This window comes from Bacillus rossius, chromosome 1 (genome assembly GCF_032445375.1).
Source record: "Bacillus rossius redtenbacheri isolate Brsri chromosome 1, Brsri_v3, whole genome shotgun sequence".
Taxonomy (NCBI): Eukaryota; Metazoa; Arthropoda; class Insecta; order Phasmatodea; family Bacillidae; genus Bacillus; species Bacillus rossius.
The window spans coordinates 240,336,983-240,357,016 of record NC_086330.1 but is presented as its reverse complement, the minus strand read 5'-3'; the positions used below and the strand labels follow the sequence as shown (position 1 = coordinate 240,357,016).

General features: G+C 42.4%; 1 protein-coding gene across 3 annotated transcripts in view; it reads left to right on the top strand.

The window, feature by feature from the left end:
• LOC134527406 (protein regulator of cytokinesis 1-like) overlaps positions 1 to 20,034 on the top strand; it is a 165,303-nt gene that overhangs the window by 41,856 nt on the left and 103,413 nt on the right. For all 3 annotated transcript variants that reach the window (XM_063360069.1, XM_063360071.1, XM_063360072.1), the window contains exons 6-7: positions 15,773 to 15,925; positions 17,343 to 17,507. In XM_063360069.1, coding sequence (XP_063216139.1) covers positions 15,773 to 15,925; positions 17,343 to 17,507 — 318 coding nt within the window. The remainder of the gene's footprint in view (positions 1 to 15,772; positions 15,926 to 17,342; positions 17,508 to 20,034) is intronic.

Below are 20,034 nucleotides of genomic sequence, written 5' to 3'. Positions count from 1 at the left end.
TTTTATGTGTGCTTCAGTTAGTGTTTTTATAGTTAATTGTGTGAGTACACAAAATGTATTTCAGTTTACTTTGCTTCAGTATTCGTAGAAGAATTGGTAGTATTGCAGACCTTGCCAATTTCAACTGTTATTAGTATTTTTTTTTAAATGAATAAATATTTTGTGTTTCTTTATTCAGGTAGATCACCTAATTATATAGGTCCTAGGTCATGGCGACTTAGTTTTGTATTTGTATTTTATTTTTTATGATAGTTTCTGAGGTTTAATTATTTTTTGTTTAGAAAACCTTTTGACTATTTTTTTTGCTAGGTAATTATTTGTTTAATTGCATTGTCAGTATTTTATGCTTTCATTATTGTTGTATAGGTAGATTTTGAATAAAGTCTACCTATTGTAGCCATTACCATGGTGCAACTTCCGGAAAATGTTTGTATAGTTTTTCGTTTCATGATCCATAGACCCCAAAATAATAGTCAACTCAAAGGTTTATATTAGAGATGTGCAAGAAGTCCTTTTCAAAAACCGATACAAGATCTAGACAGAAATACTAAAATTCTCGAGAATCGAGAATTCAGTTTTTTTCTTATTTCAAAATTGCAATTTGGTGTCAGTGAAGTTTTCCTCAACGAGATTTTAGACGCAATAAATTGGGCCCACCCTACTCTTTTCCTCTTGAGTTCTTTGTAATTCTTGATGTGCAAGTATCAACAGTTTTTTTTACATGTATATGCTATTTAATGAAAGAAATGAAAGGACTACATATACAGTAGAATTCTGCCGATGCGACCCCCCTCTGATGCGTCCATTCCGTTTATACGACCGTTTTTTGAGAAAGCGTGAAAAATTTGAGCAGAGAAAGTCGAAAATTTGAGTAAAATCGGCTGAAAAACAAGTCTGTTACACTTTGTTGGGCGCTATATGTTCACGTTTATCTTGGCGAGCGCTGTACTGTAAGCAGGCAGGCATATAAAAGATGGCTAAAATTAGATAATAGAAAATAGATTGTCCACGCTAGCCAATAATGGTAAACTGTGCGCATCACCTGATAGCATCTACGCGCGCGTCTATTGCTGTCCCGGTCCCGTGCCATTGTCTTGTGACTGGTTAGTGTGATCTTGCCAGCTGCATCTCAGGTGTCACTGCCCACACAAAGCTGTGTTCACTGTGTTAACGACGTCACTAGTTGTTTGGTTCTCGGCTATTTTACTATAACATTGCTGACTTCGCACACGCGCAGATAAAAAAAAATTGCGTGGAATTATGCTATACACCTCGGACTTGCATACCGCGAACAATGGGTTCCGATAAATACTTGCGCTAAGTGAATTCGCGTCACGCGAGTTCGGCTATGCTAGCCAGCTTGTGGTTATTTTCATTCAAAACGTGGCGAAGGAACTTGTGTGGATCAGGTAGAAAACATTCGGCTATAAACGAAAGATATAAGAACAATGCTATCCTGAAATGCTGTGACATGTTATTGGAGTAGATAATCACAGCGACAGACGGACAGGATGCGCTCCCGCCCTAGCCGTCAGCGATGTTTATTTTGACAGCTCAAGCAATTATCTTTTCCACGTCCTTTCACAGCTTAAAAAAAGAAGAAAAAAAAACACATTGGAATGCAGATGGAAAAGTAACTATGCAGTAAAATAAATATATTTACGGCCCTGCTAAATTTTTCTATTCAATAAAATTCGAGGTGTTGGTGATTTTTCAGCAGAAACTGCTGTGTGACTAATAAACAAATTGTATCATAATAACTTATAAAGTATTTATTAATGGGCGAAGGACAGTCGTATAAGCCCATAAAAATATTTATTTTACAGAGAATGGACTATACAACCTGGCTTTTGTTGCACATGGTGTGGGAGGGGAGGAGGATGCTGACAGTTTCTCACGCAGAAGGTTGAAAAGGGAGGGAAAGTATTGAAATGTTAGTTGAAAAAAGGGGGGGGGGGGGGTTACATGGTTTGTGGCTCTGGGAGGGATCAACTTTGAAGAATTAGCAGGGGATGGAGAAGTAAGCGTCACGTCACGTATGACGTCAAGCCGCCGCTACCGCCAGCCTGGCCGAACAAGTTTCTTACGCTAACTCAGAAACTACCACAGCGGCTTTTCATGCGGGCGGGTAAGATAACATGACAGCTGAGACGGCTTTTTGTGCGATAGTGGACGCGCCGAGCTCGGCTAGACACTGCCAGAGCGGCATTGCCATGCATGTATCCGACGATGCGGTGACACCCCGAATTCTCTATTGCGACCATTCCGTTTATAAGTCCGTTTTTCCGGAAACCGTGAGGGGTCGCATCAGCGGGATTCTACTGTACGCTATACAATATACATTTACAAAAATGAATCCACAAAAATAAATAGCCCTGCACTGTAGTCACATGATCATTTCAATAGGCCTATTATTGTAAACAGTCAACTTTATTTGGTAGCTCACATTTAAAATCTGCTGTTTAAAAAGACAAGCTGCTCTATATTTTCGGCCAATGGATTCTCTCTTCTGGATGTAACAGTGTTACCAGCACTGCTGAAAAGCCTTTCGCTTTCCACCTGTGTGGCTGGTATGGCCAAATATTTTCTTGCGACTCTGGCAAGAGCAGGGAAACGTGACTGGTTTTGCTGCCACCACATAAGAGGGTCACTTGATTGGGGGATAACATTTTCACCAAGATAAATGGTAAGTTCATTTTCAACTCTTGGTGACTTTACTGAGGAACAGCTTGATTTCTTCAGATGTTCAAAAGTATTCCACAGAGAACAGATGGCTTCAACTGTATCTGATGGATTTTCTTCTGGAACAGGTGCTGTTTTATTATCAACAACCACTTTGAGATCTGAAGTAATACGCTGCACACAAGTAAGATTTTCGTGGTCTTACAGCAAAATGTCTTTGAAGCGTGGGTCAAGTACCATTGCAATCATGTCTTCTTTTACTGTTGTGTACAATGGAAACCTAGATTTAATACTTTTCTGAAGAGAGATAGCAAATGCAATTCCAGGGTTTCTTTGATCTTCAACATAGTTAGAAAGTGTTGCCTCAATGCCATACAGCAATCGTATTTTGGAAGAGATAGTGGGAAATTTAGAGTAACACAGCTCTCTTGTGGCTTGTTCTATTGGCTGTAACACACTTACTACATTAGCAGCAAGCTTCCACTCACTCAATGTGAAATTTTCTACTGCCATTGAATCTCCTAGATCTGCAGATAAGGGTACCTGCTGCTCAACAAGGCGGGAGAGCATTCTAAACTCACTGTTCTATCTTGTCCGCACCTTTGGTAACAGCTCGTGTACAGGTTTGTTCAACTTTAGCTGCAGAGCATGAAGCCTTTCTCAAGCAATATTGCTGTGGCGATAATGTCCCACGATTGCCCGGCCTTTTGCTAGAAGGTCTGCAACATTGTGTTCACTTTTAGCATCTTGAACTGCCAACTGTAGTGTGTGGGCAAAACACAGTGTGTGAATCCATGATGTTTTGTTTATGGCAGCTGTGAAATTCTTAGCATTATCTGTAACTAAGTACAATGGAATTGAATTGGTGGGAAAATTCCATTAGTGTATAGCTGCTGTCAGCTTTTCTTGTATTGCCAGAGCAGTGTGCGAACCTGAAAAGTGGTAATTTCCAAGGACATGATATTTCAACTCAGTCTTTTGTCAAATAGTGACTTGTGAGAGAAATAAAACTGCCCTGCCTTGCCGATGACCACATGTCAGTAGTAAATTAAACAGACAGAAGTCCATCATCAACATCTCTGTTTATTTCTTCTGCAAGTTTGGCTTTTTCTTCACGGTAAATTTTTGTTACAATAGACCTGGAAAATGAAGTGCGAGATGGTACTTCATAACCTGGTTCTAATTCATTGAGCAGTTATTTAAATCCGCGATCCTCTACAATGCTGTATGGCTGAAAATCACATGCCATCATTAAACCAATTTTCCTGTCAGTTATGTTTTTTCTAGCTTCGCTAACTTTTTGTTTCTTTGTGACACAGTCTTGGATTGATAACTGTCTATAAGAATTTTCTTTTTGTTTTGTAGATTTTTCCTTTGTTAATTCCAAATAATCCTTTTCGGCATCTGGATAAAGTTTCAAGTGTCGCAAGAGAGCACTTGTTGAACAAGTTGGTGTTTGAATACGTTTTTTGCACACTTTGCACTCACCCTCACCCTTTCGTTTTTCATAAAATTTCCAAATGTGCGACAATTTACAGTCTGAACATTCCCAGAACTATCAGCCATTCTTATAATTACATGTATAAGCGCTGAAAATAACTTTAAAAAAAAAAGCTGGTATGATCCTTTAAACAAAGTATTGAGCTCTTTCCTACGGGACTCACAAACAGTGAGTGTTCACTTCTTGCCGTATCCGTGCCGTTGTTGCTAGAGAACCAAGCGATGTTCTTTCAAAATATGATACAGTAGAACCTCGGTAATACGTGATGGTCGGGACCGGGATAATCACAGATTACCAAATTTCACGGACTAGCGATTAAAAGCCTGGAAGGTCTTGTCAAGCTTCTCAGACACCAGCGTGCAGCTGGGTTAAGGCCAAGGTCATGTGATGTAACATCTCCTGAGGCTTACTGCGCCTTGGCAGCAGATGGATAAAAAATAGTAAACTCCCCATTGTTCGTGTTAATTGGGACCCGTCGATGCCCGGATAATTGAAATCCTGTAAAAAAATAAATAAATAAACCTGGATAATCCTTTTACGGTAAGGGCCGTCTTCAAATTAGTGTCTCGGCTTAAAAAAATACGGCACTGCCTAGCCATTAGTTCACGGTCATTTACAACAGCCAAAGGGAGAAAGATAAGATCGTGCTGACCTTGCACACATCGTGTTGCTAAGTCAGGTCATCAGCGAACACTATGGAAAATTCATATTATCATACAAATGGCAAATTTCAATGAGCATTAGGAGAAATATAAAAGTAACTATGACACTGAGTTACAACAAGAACTGCGTAACGAAACAGAAAATGAAGCTGAAATAATTAAAGAAATTAACCTTCCCAATATACCTTACTGAACCGCGTATAAGTCACAGATTTTATGTTAATATTTTGTTTAATAACATGAACTATGAACCTTATCCAAATTTTTTCATTGTGGGTTGAAACAAATCAAAATTGCATTGTGTGGTTGAATATGTGCATAAATAACTAGTCTTTTTAGATTTTTAATAAATATGTTACGCGTTAGTATGAATTGTTCAATTAAAATATCTCAGCAGTCCGTGTAAAATATAAGCTGTCTGCTGCCTTTAGGGTGGCCACCCGGCTGCCACCGGTATTTGACGTGGCTGTCTGCCGCTAGCTGGCGTTCGGCAAGAGGGGAAAATCTAAAAATAAACCAACCAGAGACTGAGAAAGTGGAGGGGGTGTGACCATTCAGCAGTGTTTATGGTTCTCCCTTCCTCTTTCATCATTGTAAATGTCCGTAAACTGGCACTGTACACAATCATCACATCTTCTCCACAGGTTTTTGTGAAGCATTTGTATCCAAATGGTTTTTGCGATTTCCCATGCTTTCTACTGCAAAATTCCAAATGATAAAACTGCTGAAAAGGTTGTGCTTGCTTTTATAGGAGGAACTGGCAAAAAAAAAAAATGGAGCAGGTTGCCATCTTTTCTCTTTTGAAGGAGGCAGGAAAAAAAATTAGACAGGAAGGGAAACACAACTTTAAAAAATAGTATTCTGGGCCATAAAGAATTAAATGGGGGGTTATGAATAAACGGTGCCGTGCTTCTTACGTGGCCATAAGCTAAGACACTGACCATAAAGATTTCAATTGTATTCTACTGAAGACAGATTTATGGTGCTACCCATATTCGAGACTGACCCTGACAGTGAAAAATGTTAGGTTTTTTGGTTTTATAGATGCGACTTGCCTGCAGGGGCAACTCTTTTGCAGGTAAATACGGTAACTTTGAAAGAAGCAATAACTGGAGATGAAAGCCATTTCTTAGGAAATTCGAAATCTATTTAGAAGATAGATTGTAGACCTAAAAATAGAGCTGTTATAACATGTAAAATTGTTCTTTGGAAGCAAAATAAGACTCGATGGAAGATGTAGCGGCCGTGGTCGCTGCTGCCTGCAGCGATGACCGGAGCCCTCCAGCTTCACGGGTTCCCTGCGGGCGAGCGGACAGCTGGCAGGATGCGCGCCCCCCCTTCCCAGGAGTACCATTAGGCCGGCAGGCCACCGCCGCCCTGGGGGGTCTGGCACGCAGCGAGGAAGACCCGAGAGGCGGGCCAGTCCGGCTCGGAACACAGCCACGCGCACAGGGTTGGTCATAGCATTTTGTACGCGTTCTCGCTGCCGCCAATAAAGGACGCCTCCAACTATACTGTGTTTCATTGAAATGCGATCCTACTCGTCCCGATCACAGTCCGTAGCCACGAGGCTACAGTGGTGACCCCGACGTGATCTCCAGGCGGGTTCGGGTCGCGTTTCGCGCGGAGGCGCCTGAGCGACGGCGCACACGCGCTAAGCGCCCGCGACCGCGAGTAGTACGACCGCGGAGCTACCGCGCCGCCTGGCGCGTTCGCGCCTACACACGCGGCACGAGACCTCCCACACGTGAGTAGTGCGACTCGGGCGGTTCGGGACCACCGCGGAAACCATGCTAGACCCAGACACAGTACCTCCTACTGCGGCGGTGGATCGGGTGGCGGTTCGCATCCCGCCGTTCTGGCCCGCAGATCCCGAGATGTGGTTCGCGCAAGTCGAAAACCAGTTCGCGATTGCAGGAATAACCGCAGACAGTACGAAATTTCATTACGTGGCGGGCAACCTGGACTCCCGTTATGCTACCGAGGTGCGCGACATCCTCACGCAACCGCCAGCCATGGACAAAATGAGAAACTGAGAACGGAGCTGGTCAAGAGGCTAAGTGCTTCGCAAGCGAGGAAAACCAAGCAGCTGCTGGAGACCGAAGAGATGGGCGATCGGCGTCCATCCCAGTTCCTCCGACACCTCCGCGGCCTGGCGGGGACAGCTATCCCAGATGACCTCCTGCGATCCTTATGGCTGGGTCGGCTCCCATCGCCTACCCAAGCGATTCTGGCCACGCAGACTAACTCATCATTGGATGCGTTGGCCGACCTGGCCGATGCCATTGCAGATACCAACCCCCAGCCGCAGGCGGCTGCAGTGTCCTCCCTGGAGGCGATGGTGGACAAGATGGCGGCCCTGATGTCCGCGAAGATTGGGGAAATGGCCGCGAAATTGCGGCAAGAGATCGCAGCAGTTGCCACCAGCAGTGCGCAGCGCAGGAGTCGCTTGGACAGCTCGCCGCCCGCGGGATACCGCTCCTGCTCCCGCAGTAAGGGCCCGCCAGGAGCCTGCTGGTACCATCGCCGTTTCGGGGACGCACCCCACAGGTGCACCACGCCCTGTACGTACCAGAGGGGAAACGACAAGGGGACGCGTTGATGGCGGCCGGCAACCCTTCCCTGCCTACCGGCCGCCGCCTGTTCATCACAGAGCGGGTTACCAAGGTACTGTACCTCATCGATACTGGCTCCGATATCTGTGTCTACCCGCGTACCCTCATGCCAGGCAGGCGCCCTCAGTCCGACTACTCCCTGGTGGCCGCCAACGGCTCGCAGATCGCAACCTACGGCTTTGTCACACTCACCCTCAACTTAGGACTTCGAAGGGACTTGGTCTGGCGGTTTGTGGTGGCCGAAGTAACTAAGCCCATCCTTGGGGCAGATTTTCTCTACCACTTTGGCTTGCTAGTTGATATCCGGAATCGACACTTAGTGGACAGCACTACTTCTCTCACCTCGGTTTGTACCATTACCACAAGTCAAGTCTGTAGTGTCAAAACGCCTGCACCCCCTCCGCCGTACCCCGAGCTACTACACAAGTTCGCCAGCCTCACACGGCCTGCAGGTTTCCCCCAGCCAGTGCAGCACTCCACCGTGCACCATATCAACACCACGCCAGGACAGCCAGTGCACAGCAGACCGCGCCGCTTGGCTCCAGACCGGTTGCGCGTGGCCAGGGGGGAATTCGAGGCTATGATCAAGCAGGGCACAGCCCGACCATCTGACAGCCCTTGGTCTTCTCCCCTCCACATGGTGCCCAAGAGAGGAGAAGAGTGGCGACCTTGTGGGAACTACAGACTGCTTAACGCCCGCACCATCCCGGACAGGTACCCCATCCCGCACATTCAGGACTTCTCGCACTCATTGCATGGCAAGACCATCTTCTCCACCATCGATTTAGTCCGAGCGTACAGTCAGATCCCAGTCGCCACGGTGGACATCCCCGAAACTGCCATAACCACTCCATTCGGATTGTTTGAATTCCCGTTCATGTCTTTTGGCCTCCGCAATGCTGCACAAACATTCCAGCGGTTCATGGACGAGGTCCTCCGAGGCCTCGACTTTTGTGTGTCGTACCTGGATGACATTTTGGTGGCTTCCCAGGACGAGACTGAGCATTTGCAGCATCTGACTGAGCTCTTTGACCGCCTCACGAACTATGGGCTTCTCATCAACCCTAGCAAGTGCGTCTTTGGCAAGTCCTGCGTCACATTTTTGGGACACACCATCACAGCCAACGGCTCCCAACCTCTGCAAGAGAAAGTCCGTGCTATCCTGGACTTCCCCAAGCCTACCACAGCAAAGCAGCTGCGCCAGTTCACTGGCATGGTGAACTTCTATCGACGGTTCATTCCTAGGGCTGCGGCAGCACAGGCCCCCCTGCATGAGCTCTTACGAGGGGCAGCCAAAGGCAAAGATACCATCGTCTGGACGGCCGCAAGCAACACGGCGTTCGAAGATTGTAAGGCCAGGCTCGCCTCGGCGACCCTGCTGGCCCACCCTATCCCCGATGCCCCCCTGGCTCTCGTGACGGACGCTTCGGACTTTACAGTAGGAGCGGTACTCCAGCAACAGGTACGCAACCACTGGCAACCCTTGGCGTTCTTCTCTGCGAAGATGAATCCGGCACAGCAGAAGTATGGAGCCTATGACAAGGAGCTCCTCGCCATCTACCTGGCTGTTCGGCAATTTCACCATATGGTCGAGGGCAGGGATTTTGCCATCCTTACGGACCATAAGCCTCTAGTATTCGCCTTCGCCCAAAACTCTGACAAGTGCTCTCCATGCCGAGCCAGGCACCTTGACTTCATTGGACAATTCACGACAGACATTCGCCATATTCCCGGCTCGGCCAATACCGTGGCGGACCCCTTGTCCCGGGTGGAATCGGTCACAGCTCCGGTCGACTATCATGCTCTGGCGCAGGCTCAAGCAGCGGATGAGGAGTTGCGGCAGTTCCTGCAGTGCGACTCCAGCCTGCGGCTGACGAAGGTCAAGATCCCGGACTCGCCACTGGAAGTCTACTGCGATGTGTCCACACCGACAGCTCGGCCTTTCCTGACCCCACAATTCCGCCGAGCGGCATTTGACATGGTGCACCGGCTGGCGCACCCGGGCATCAAGGCCACAGGGAAGTTGATCTCACAACGGTTCGTCTGGCCATCCATGCAAGCAGATTGTCGACTGTGGGCCCGATCTTGCATACCGTGCCAGCAGTCGAAGATCGCACGGCACACCTCCTCGCCGGTAGGATCTTTCATACCTCCTTCCTCCAGGTTCGACCATGTCCATCTAGACCTGGTCGGCCCTCTCCCATGTTCCCGAGGCTTTCGCTACTGCCTCACCATGGTTGACCGCTTCTCCCGCTGGCCAGAGGCAGTGCCTGTCGAGAACATCGAGGCAGCTACAGTCGCCAGAGCCTTCTACACCACATGGGTGGCACGTTTTGGCACCCCCCTGAGAGCTACCACCGATCAAGGCCGACAATTTACGTCCTCCCTGTTCGCGGCCCTCGCCGCCTTGGTGGGCATGACTCACCTCCAGACCACCACCTACCACCCGGCCTCCAACGGGATGGTGGAGAGGTTGCACCGTTCGCTCAAGGCAGCCATCCGCTGCCATGCTACCGAGCACTGGGTAGATGTCCTACCTACTGTCTTGCTTGGCATTCGAGCCGCCTGGCGGGACGACCTTTGTGCCTCCGCTGCGGAGTTGGTCTACGGCCAGCCCCTGCGCCTACCGGGGGAATTTCTCGGAGTTCATCCGGACGCCCCTCGGTTCGATGCCCCCGGCCTGGTGACGGACCTCCGCCTGCACTTCCGAGACCTGCGGCCAGTTAACAGCTCGCGGCATGGTGGGACAAGGCCGTTTGTCTCCAGGGACCTTCCGACGGCCACTGAGGTCTTCGTCCGCTGCGAGGGGCAAAAGGGGTCCCTACACGCGCCCTACGAGGGCCCCTTCCCGGTACTCGGCAGAACTCCGAAAACTGCAACTCTCCTGATGCATGGCCGGCGCACCACGGTCTCCATCGATCGACTCAAGCCTGCCTACATCTTGGCCGACCAGGAGCCACCAGCCACAGTCGCCCCCCCTCCTATGGGGGAAACACCTCCCCAGCAACATCAGGGGCCCACCACGACTGCCCCTGCGCCTCCCGTGACGCGGGCCGGGCGTCGTGTACGCTTCCCCGACCGCCTGCAGGGCGGTTTTTCGTGATGTGGCACATCACTGGCATGGGGGTGCTGTAGCGGCCGTGGTCGCTGCTGCCTGCAGCGATGACCGGAGCCCTCCGGCTTCACGGGTTCCCTGCGGGCGAGCGGACAGCTGGCAGGATACGCGCCCCCCCCCCCCCAGGAGTACCGTTAGGCCGGCAGGCCACCGCCGCCCTGGGGGGTCTGGCACGCAGCGAGGAAGACCCGAGAGGCGGGCCAGTCCGGCTCGGAACACAGCCACGCGCACAGGGTTGGTCATAGCATTTTGTACGCGTTCTCGCTGCCGCCAATAAAGGACGCCTCCAACTATACTGTGTTTCATTGAAATGCGATCCTACTCGTCCCGATCACAGTCCGTAGCCACGAGGCTACAGAAGACTTGAACAAATTGTACTTACTAGTTGTAGCTTGTAAGTTCACACAATAGTAAGGAATTGATTTCACAGATACATTTGCACCTGTATCAAGGTTGGACTCTTGTCAGACATTTAATGGCATTAGCTGCACGTGAAAAACTGCCCATTTTTCAGCTAAAGTTTTGCAGCTTACTTAAATGAGAACCTGGAAGTAGAGATATTTATGGAATTCCCAGAATATGCTCAGGAAGTTTTACAAGAAATAATTAAAGATAATGGTAAATATAATAGAAGAGGCCAAGAAGCTAAGAAGATGCTCGAAGTGATACAAGGATAAAAGTTTGTAAGTTGGCTACAACATGTCACCACTTACCACCTCCGGCTAGCTCAAATTTGGTGATGAGTGGAACATACAGGTTAGAAGCAGGTCACGAAGAAATCATTAGTCAATGTTCAATGGATTACCTGTTTTTTTTTAATTGGTGTAAAAATCACACCATATTTCGTACAAAAGAGCACACAAAAAAATTTAACTGTACCTCCAGAAAGGAGAAAAAACACGTAGATTCTTAATACGAATTACATTATATTGCCTGGATCAGTTCCGGGCAGCAACGGCTGGACAAAACTCTTTGTCGCCTCGCTGTGGGCTTTGCCTACGACTATGGTAAAAAAAAATCAAATTAATTAAAATGTCCGGGAAAAAATGTTATAAGGTGTCGCCCAGACCATAGCTGTAAAGTTATACTTTAATAGAACATTTCTATATTATGCAAGCCATCGCCCGACCACAACCTCTCGTCACGGTGCTCGAACAATGACTGATCTTACAGCCTTCCTTCCCTTTGTGCGGGCAGTGTCCTGGGCTCGCTGACGTAATTTTCAACCAATCACGGCGCTTGGCAACAGAACCTTCCACGAAATGCTTACTTGTGTTCCCACGGTGCAGCAATTTGGTCTCTTTCTCGCACTCCCGTGACTGTGACTCACACGCCTAGCATGTGAAACAAAGCCTCGGTCGTGGAAAAAACGAAGGAGAATCACGTCAGTATGCCTTCCCACACAAAGAATCCAGCAAAAAAATTACTTAAAAAATAAACTTATGAATTTTGAAATTAAAAACAATAAACCTGGAGAATTACGTTTACAATAACTTTTAAAAGGAAAAACTTTACATCTAACCTGAAATTTGACAAAAAATGTATAACAAATTATTATTACTGGATTGCATGAGGAAGACTGTAATCTGGGTTGTTACAAACATGAGTGAAGATCATTACACAATTGTGTTTATATTGACAATATTTTGTACATTTCATAAGACAAGCAGAAGTTAAATAACATTCAGTCTCGTATTGTGAGAGCATTTGAATTCTAGGATCTTGGACTAGCATAGTATTGTTTAGGAATTGAAAGAAATCAATGATACATGATACACTGAATTAAGTCAACTGAGATACATAAAGGAATGCTAGAAGAAATTCAACATGGAAGAATCAAATTCATTAAAAATCCCTCCTGATTCTCAAACAAAATGGTGGGAAGGAAGTCGGATCCAAAGAGAAGGTGAAGAGAAAAACAATTCTGGCAATATTGGGTCACTTATGCATCTAGAAATAAAAAAGACTAAATATTGCATTAACTAAAAACAGATTGTCACATTTTAATGAAACACATCAAGACATTCATTGGTCAGCAGCATAACGGGTATTGTGCTGTTCACAAGGCATTCAAAATTACTGTCTAGTTTTCAGAAAGGACTTATTTGGGTTTCAAGGCTATTCTGAATCAGATCATGGAAATAGTGCTGTTGATAGAATATCATTCTCAGGATGTATATTTATACTAAGTTGAGATGCTGTTTCATGATGTTCTAAGAAATAAAAGTCAGTGGTAATTTCATCTACCAAGACAGAATATGTAGCTCTGTCAGAAACATCTTGAGTAGCTATTTATTTGTGAAATTTGTTGATGGAATTGTACTAAATGATACAATGTACTTAATGTATCAATGATAAATGTTGGAACAAATAATCAAGGAGAAAAACACGGTGCTAAAAATGTTGCATGTCATTCGCACACGAAACACATCACAAAATTGTAGATACCACTTTGTACACCAATTGGGGTAATTGGACCTAGTACAATACCTGTTTATTACTTCAGAAGTTGTATTAACCAGTGTATATTTTACCCTTCTGAGGCTGTTGCCCCCCTCCCACCCCTCCCCCCCCCCTGCCCCCCAGCCTTTTCCATTTCTCTCGGTTCCAGTTCTTGTTTCTGCCAGCAGAGAGAACAGTAAATGAAATCCCGGTATCATGTAAAGTTTAAAAGCTAAACCATTTCTGGTGAAAATACAATAGACTTCCGGTACAAGGCCGTATCACCTTTTTATCTTCACTCTATGCCAATGAATAAATTCTATTAGCACCCTGTGTGGCATGTGAAAGTAAAGGCTTGTAAATCTTATCTTTATAATAAACTAATGGTTTAAAGTTGTGTTATTTGTTCTTCGATCTGTGATCAAATGCACAGGATGTCATTAGAGTGCTGTTCCAGCCATCGCGAGATGTGATAACTGTGTTACTTAGGGGATAAGTGACTTGTTTGTGGTGGGATTATGGTAAAGTGGGGTACTGATAAGTCATATTAAACAAATAAACACACCATTTATTGGGACATAATTTACCTTTGGTGTGAGTTGTGGAGGTTAACCTAAAACCTGAGTTCTGTGAAAAAAGTAGAACTGACTCATCACTGATTTCAACGTGGGAGCACAGTGAATGGATTGCTAAGTCCAGACTGAGGGACTATCTGTAGTCTGAAAATTGTTTTCATAAGTTGAGGACAAGCAAAAAGTAAGCAGTTTACAAACACTGCAAAAAAAAAATCCTAAAATTTTGAAAGCATTATTCTTTTATAGTGATTTTTAAGGCTCTAGTATCTATAAACATTAATGTCAAATACCGTTCACAAGTATTTTTTAAATATTAATTTTTAAACTGTTCGAAAAGTTGAAAGCTATTTTTTCCATATTCTTAATTTTAGAATTTGATATTTTTAATAGAGAATATGTATTTTGATATTTGTATTCAAATTTGACTAGAACTAAAAAAAAAAAATCATATTTGCACAGGCCTAGAAGATTTGTTAGGGAACGTAATTATCTAACACCCAAGCTATCAACTAGCTACAATATACTAAAAAAAACTAGTCAAGTTGTTAAAAGTAGATTAAACTTTCAGCACACTGATAAGGATAAATAGGTATCAGTGAAACTACACGCAATGCAGTGCCCACTCAGTGATTAGTTAAGTTGGCAATGTGGCAAAGAGAAAGAAATTGTTTTATATTTTGGTGGAGAACATTTGACCCCTAACTTGAATACAATTAGGACTCAGCAACCCTAACATGACACTTTTTTTTCTAGTAGATAATACACATAAACTGATTAAATGCAAACTTTCCCTCGACTGCTGTCCTTTAGTTTTTGCTGTCTGCGGTATTAATCTCTTCCGCTGTGGTAATTTATTCTTCCTGCCTTCATGACGAGGGCAAGAAAATATTTGCACCTTTTATCCATGCATGCATACATACATACATACACTGAGCAGAGAGACAGGAATTTGCTTAAGTGCTGCTGTTTTTTTCCTACACTGTAATTAAAAAATATACATGTTAGAGTATTAATTTTCACAAAATTAAAGAAACAATTGAATAAAATCTTTTAACCTTCTTCCATCTACACAATTTTAAACTCCAGCAAAAAAAGTACCTGTGTATGGGACACAGATTTTATGCTGATTTTTGTTTAATAAAATGTACTGCACCCTTATGCAAAAACTTCCATTTTGGGTAAAAAAAATTAGCATTGCATTGTTGTAGTTGACTATATGCTTAAATAACTAGCATGTGTTGATTTTTAATAAATATTTCATACGTAAATATAAATTGTTTGATTAAACTATCCTAGCAATGAGTGTAAAGCTTATGTCTGCCGCCTGTTGTGTGGCTACCCATCTGGCGCCGGTAAGTGAGACGTGGCTGTCTGCCGCCAGGCTGGGCGCTCAGCAAGAGGAAGAATCTAAAACTAAAACAGGGAGAGAGATAGAGGGGAAGGAAGTGCGCGTGGCCACAATGCCCTCTCTCATCATGAACTGACACCGTACACAATTATCACCTGTCTTGACAGGTTTTGTGACACAACTGTGTCCATCGTTTTTGCGTGAAATTTCCTTTGCTTTATACTGGAACATTTCATTCAAGACAAAATTGCTGTAAAGGGCTTACTTGTTTTTATTGAAGAAACTGATAAAAAAAATTGACAAGGAAATAGCCTGCTGTTTTGTTCCTCTTGGGTGAAGATGGGAAGGGAAACATGGGTATAAAAAATAGCAGTCTTTTCCTTTGTATCTTTTGTCGGATAGTGCTAGGGGGAGGAAGGGCCATGAAGAAGGGAAAGACAAAGGCCGTTTCTTATGTGGCAATACGCTGAGACACCAGAGACCGTAAAGACTTCACTTGTATTCTATTGTAGACTGTTATATGACACAACTCATATTCGAGGGCGACCCTTCAAGTGAAAATGTTACATTTAATGGCCGAAAATTAAGGGTGCGACCCTTCTGCGAGTAAATACGGCACTCAAACCCAATATCTTAGTGCTTCATCAGGATAGGAATATTTCCCTTACTGATCTACTTGTGTTAGTCTGTTTTTTAATAAAATAGTATGTATTTTTTTTATCACTTACAGAAAGTTTTCATGTTTCTGCAGACTACACTGTGAATTTGTAACACTTCAAAGACACAGTACGATAGAGTTATCAAGTGTTGAGAATATGTGATTTTTTTTTAGGCTCAACTGGAAAGTGTTTTCAAGAAAAGAAGACTTGATATAATCACTTTGGTTAAGGAACTAGAATGGAGTCCCTCTCTCCAGTTCGAAAAGAGTGTAGTTAATGATGATGGTTCATTTGTTTTTTCTGATGCAAACATGAGAGAACTAGAGGTAAGTAATTTAATTATTTACTAGAAAATGATTTTTTTTGATTATAAGATTCTATGTACTTAGGTACAGTGTGGCAAGCTACAGAACAAGTGAGGACATATTGCGTGGACCTTGGCATGGAACTTTTCGAGATGTGTCCACAGGATATATCAGAAAGAGGATGGCCAGTAATTTACTCAGAATTGTAGCATGTATTTGCATGGTTTTTTTTTTGTAGCAACTACAGAGTGAAATGACATTAGTGAAACAATATTACAGACACAGAGAACTGGGTCTCTGTAGCTGAACCAGCTGAGGGACAGTGTGGTCAAAACAAACATTGTTGGCCTATAGCATTCAACTTTAAAAGATGCATTACATCGTGGTCAATACTTCAAATAACAGTAAAAAAAATACTATGTACTTACAGATAACACAGTATATTTGTAGATAGTATGTGCTTTTGTACCTTAAATAGTAATTATAATTTGAATCTGGAATAATTTGTATTCTGAAGTTTGAAGTATTTTTCTTTCAATTTGATTAATAATTAATGATGGAGCCGTGTCATGCACTAGTTTTCCGAACAGCCTTCCTCCCCCCCCTACCTTTTGCAATGACATATTTTCATTGCCTTTAAAGTAAATTAATAATTAGAAGAATAATATGTTGTTAGTTATAATAAAAAGGCATATTTAAGGCCTTTCTTCGTTTTGTCCACGGTATGGACTCAAGATTCATAACGATTGTTATCTTTTGGGCACAAATGTTTGCCTGCCATCTTTGGTCGTAGTGCACCACCCGGTTCCAACAGAATGCAACCAGGAGTATGATGATCTCCGCTCCTAGAGGAATTCTGATAGATTGGCAGCTGTCATTTTTAATTAAAATATTCCATGTTTTAGATTTTTCCTTGATAACTATTTTGGCTGGTAGACTTCTTAACTTAATTATTTTGTTCCATTCTACTGATTTTTGCAATGAACTCTAAGTGCACCTTAATGGATTGGGTGCTGTTGTGTTTTTAGAATAGCTTCACTATTATTTTAATTTGTATTCGGAATCATGTACGAGTGTCTTGTACGATAAATAACAGGATAAAAACCAGATTGTCATGTATCTTTTTGCTCGACCATGTGATAGGCAACTTTAGAACTGAGGCGGTGGGATGCCTGGAGAGCCCATGTTTGATCATATTTTTTTCCTATTAGTAAGAAGCGTGCTTTGCGTTGAGAGCGGGCCAGGTCTTGTGGTTGGTTGCACCCACACAGGCGACATCACACCCTGTTATTAAGAGTCACTGCAGGGCCTGTGTCCTGCATCCCCTGCAACGTGAGAGGGCCCTAGGCGAACAATGCCTTTAACCCCACCATAACAGACTTTATTGTAAAACTTAACTTTCACCAAAAATGAATGTGATTTTGTCTTGTTTGAATAGAATCTGCATCAAAGATTGAGCAAAGATCTGCAGGAGCGACAAGCATTGGTTTTAGAGCTACGTACAAAATTGACAGAACTTTGGGACAGACTCTCGCAAGGTATAGAGTACAGAGAGAAGTTTCTATCAAGTGTTCGTGGCTGTGGAATGAGCACAGTCGATAAGGTAAGTGGTCAAGTACACTAATATTATGAGTGATATCAATGGCATCTAATCTATTGTTAATATTCAATAAGTAATTGCAGTCAAACCTTATAAATACAAACTTAAAGGGACCATAATGCAAGCACTTTGTACTAACGAGGTTAGTAAGAACCAAACTTCAAAATTAGTTTTATCACCTATTTGTTAATCAGGAAGAACCATGATGTGTTGTGACATGAGTTTCCTGACTTTCAGAGGATAATTTTCAGCAATGCAGTTTTCCTTATGATCAGATACTGAATACTGTCCTGTGAATGGTCAGTTGGCCCACTGGGTTGCCTCCCTTTGTTTCTAACTTTGTAAAGGAAGGTAACTGCATGGTGCAAGCCAGTTGTCACTCGATTGTCGTCGCGTGAAGTTGCGTCTCGGTAACTCATGAAGTTCAGACAAGAAATGTTCAAGTGAGAATGTAAGGCCTGCTGGTCAGGGCCAGGCCGAGTTGCAACCTTACTTGAATGAAGCTATGAAGCTATGAAGCTAGGAAGTTCAGCTGGAACTGTGTTAGTATGTATTGTAAAATTGTTTTGTCAGAAAGTTATCAGATAAATATAAAAAAAGTTTTTAGAAACAAACTTTTCCAATTAATTAACTTTTGATCTGATAATGGTACTGTGATTGGTATCGTAAATTGTAATTTTTTTTGGAAACAATAAACAAAGGAATTTTAAAAAATCTTTTATTTTTTCAAAATAAAAACTTTATCAAATAACTCACTTTGGTTAAAAGACATTACTTAAAACAATCTTCAAGTCACTACATACAAAAGTAAGTTTTAAAGTGTCTTGTTATATTTGTGGATTTTTTTTGCCGAGCTAACCTGGAATTTAAAAAGCCTTTCTGGTCATAAAAAAAAACTTTGCATAGAGAACTCAAAATATCGAACTATCAATTTTCAATTGTGTAGTTTTCAGCATCTGGCTGCTTGCATTCACTAAGTTTAATATTGAAGCATACATATTACCTTTGGTGTTGTTGCCATGTTTTTAAACAGCTTGTGTTGCAAATGGGTAGAAACCAAACAATAGTTTAAAAAATTTGTACACAATCATTACATTGTTTTCTTGCAGTTTTAAGGCCCAAATTATAATTTAAATTGATGTAAGTTTGTTAAATGAACATTTTGCAGTATTCTGGGTATTTGGAGGTGAAAGTTTTTTATATAAAAAAGTAAAAATTTGAGTTTTCTTTGACTAAACATCAAAATATTAATTCAATTTTGCATTATCACAAATGTGATAAATGCATGTTCCTATTTACTACAAATATTAGAACTTTTTTTTCTTTGACTACAGTGTTACTCTCCCAAAATCATAGAATGTGCTTTAGAAACATAATTCTATATAGTTTAGACTTTTTTTCCTGGGATTGTAAATTACAATAATTGTAATTAAAGTACCACATGGTTTGAAAAGATGTTTGCATTGTGCTTCTCTTAACAAGCATATAAAAATAAAATACCACCCAAGTTCAGGAAATATCTAAAAGTGGACGTACCACCATTTTAGATGAAATTGTATATACTTTCTTAGTAGTTTTATCTATCCTACATGGAAGTAAGAAAAAAATAATCAGTAAAATTTTATTTCAAAATTCACAGTGTCTTATTTCAAATTCCTATAATGTTTGTAATAACCATTTTTTAATACATGTAAATTTTACCGGGGGATAAGGACAATTTTTATTACATAATAACCATACAGCGTGTTTTATTGAATAATCATTGCACCCGCATAATTGTCATGCTGTTTATTTAGGGTGTCAAAATTTGGAGAGAAAAAAATTCTCTGATAAAAGTGGCAAGATGTTTTTGATCTCGCTGTTAGATTCTGAGCACTTTGTTTGGGTAGTAAACATGGCCTTGTGATGTAGTGTAGTAGTTATGGAAAATAAAGTCATTACAATTACAGTAATACTCATTTAAGATGTCATATGATTTCCGTCCAATACGGTCAAATGTTTCTGTCCCGCCGTTTTCTCCATAAGATGTACGTTAATTTTTCCCGTGTAAGATGTTGCCCATAACTTCTTTTCCCCTATAAAAAGATGTATATTAAATTTAAAATTAATTATTTTTTAGGATATTACCACTTATTTAATTAACATAAATATAAAGTTGTTTAATGTGTAAATTTTCTTTTAAAGACTTTTCAAATGTTATAATCTTCATCGAGATTATCTGTTTGTCACTATAGTGTGTGCACTTAGTAAAATATTGATATAGATAGCTTGCTGAGTAAACTAAATTTGATAGCCCACGCTCTTTCATGGTTAATTTGTTCTACGACAATAGTTAGGTATTATTATTTCTGCACCTTATATTGCGTCAGTTCCGGCTCACATTTGATTCCCAGTTCTCGTTTTCCTATTTTAAACTAAACAAAAAAAAATTTTTTGTGTCTAGCTAGTTAATTTAAATTATTTGTGTGCTTTTGTATAGTCTGCTTTTTAATTAAATTACTTTCTGTTCAACATGTTTTGTTTTAAAGAA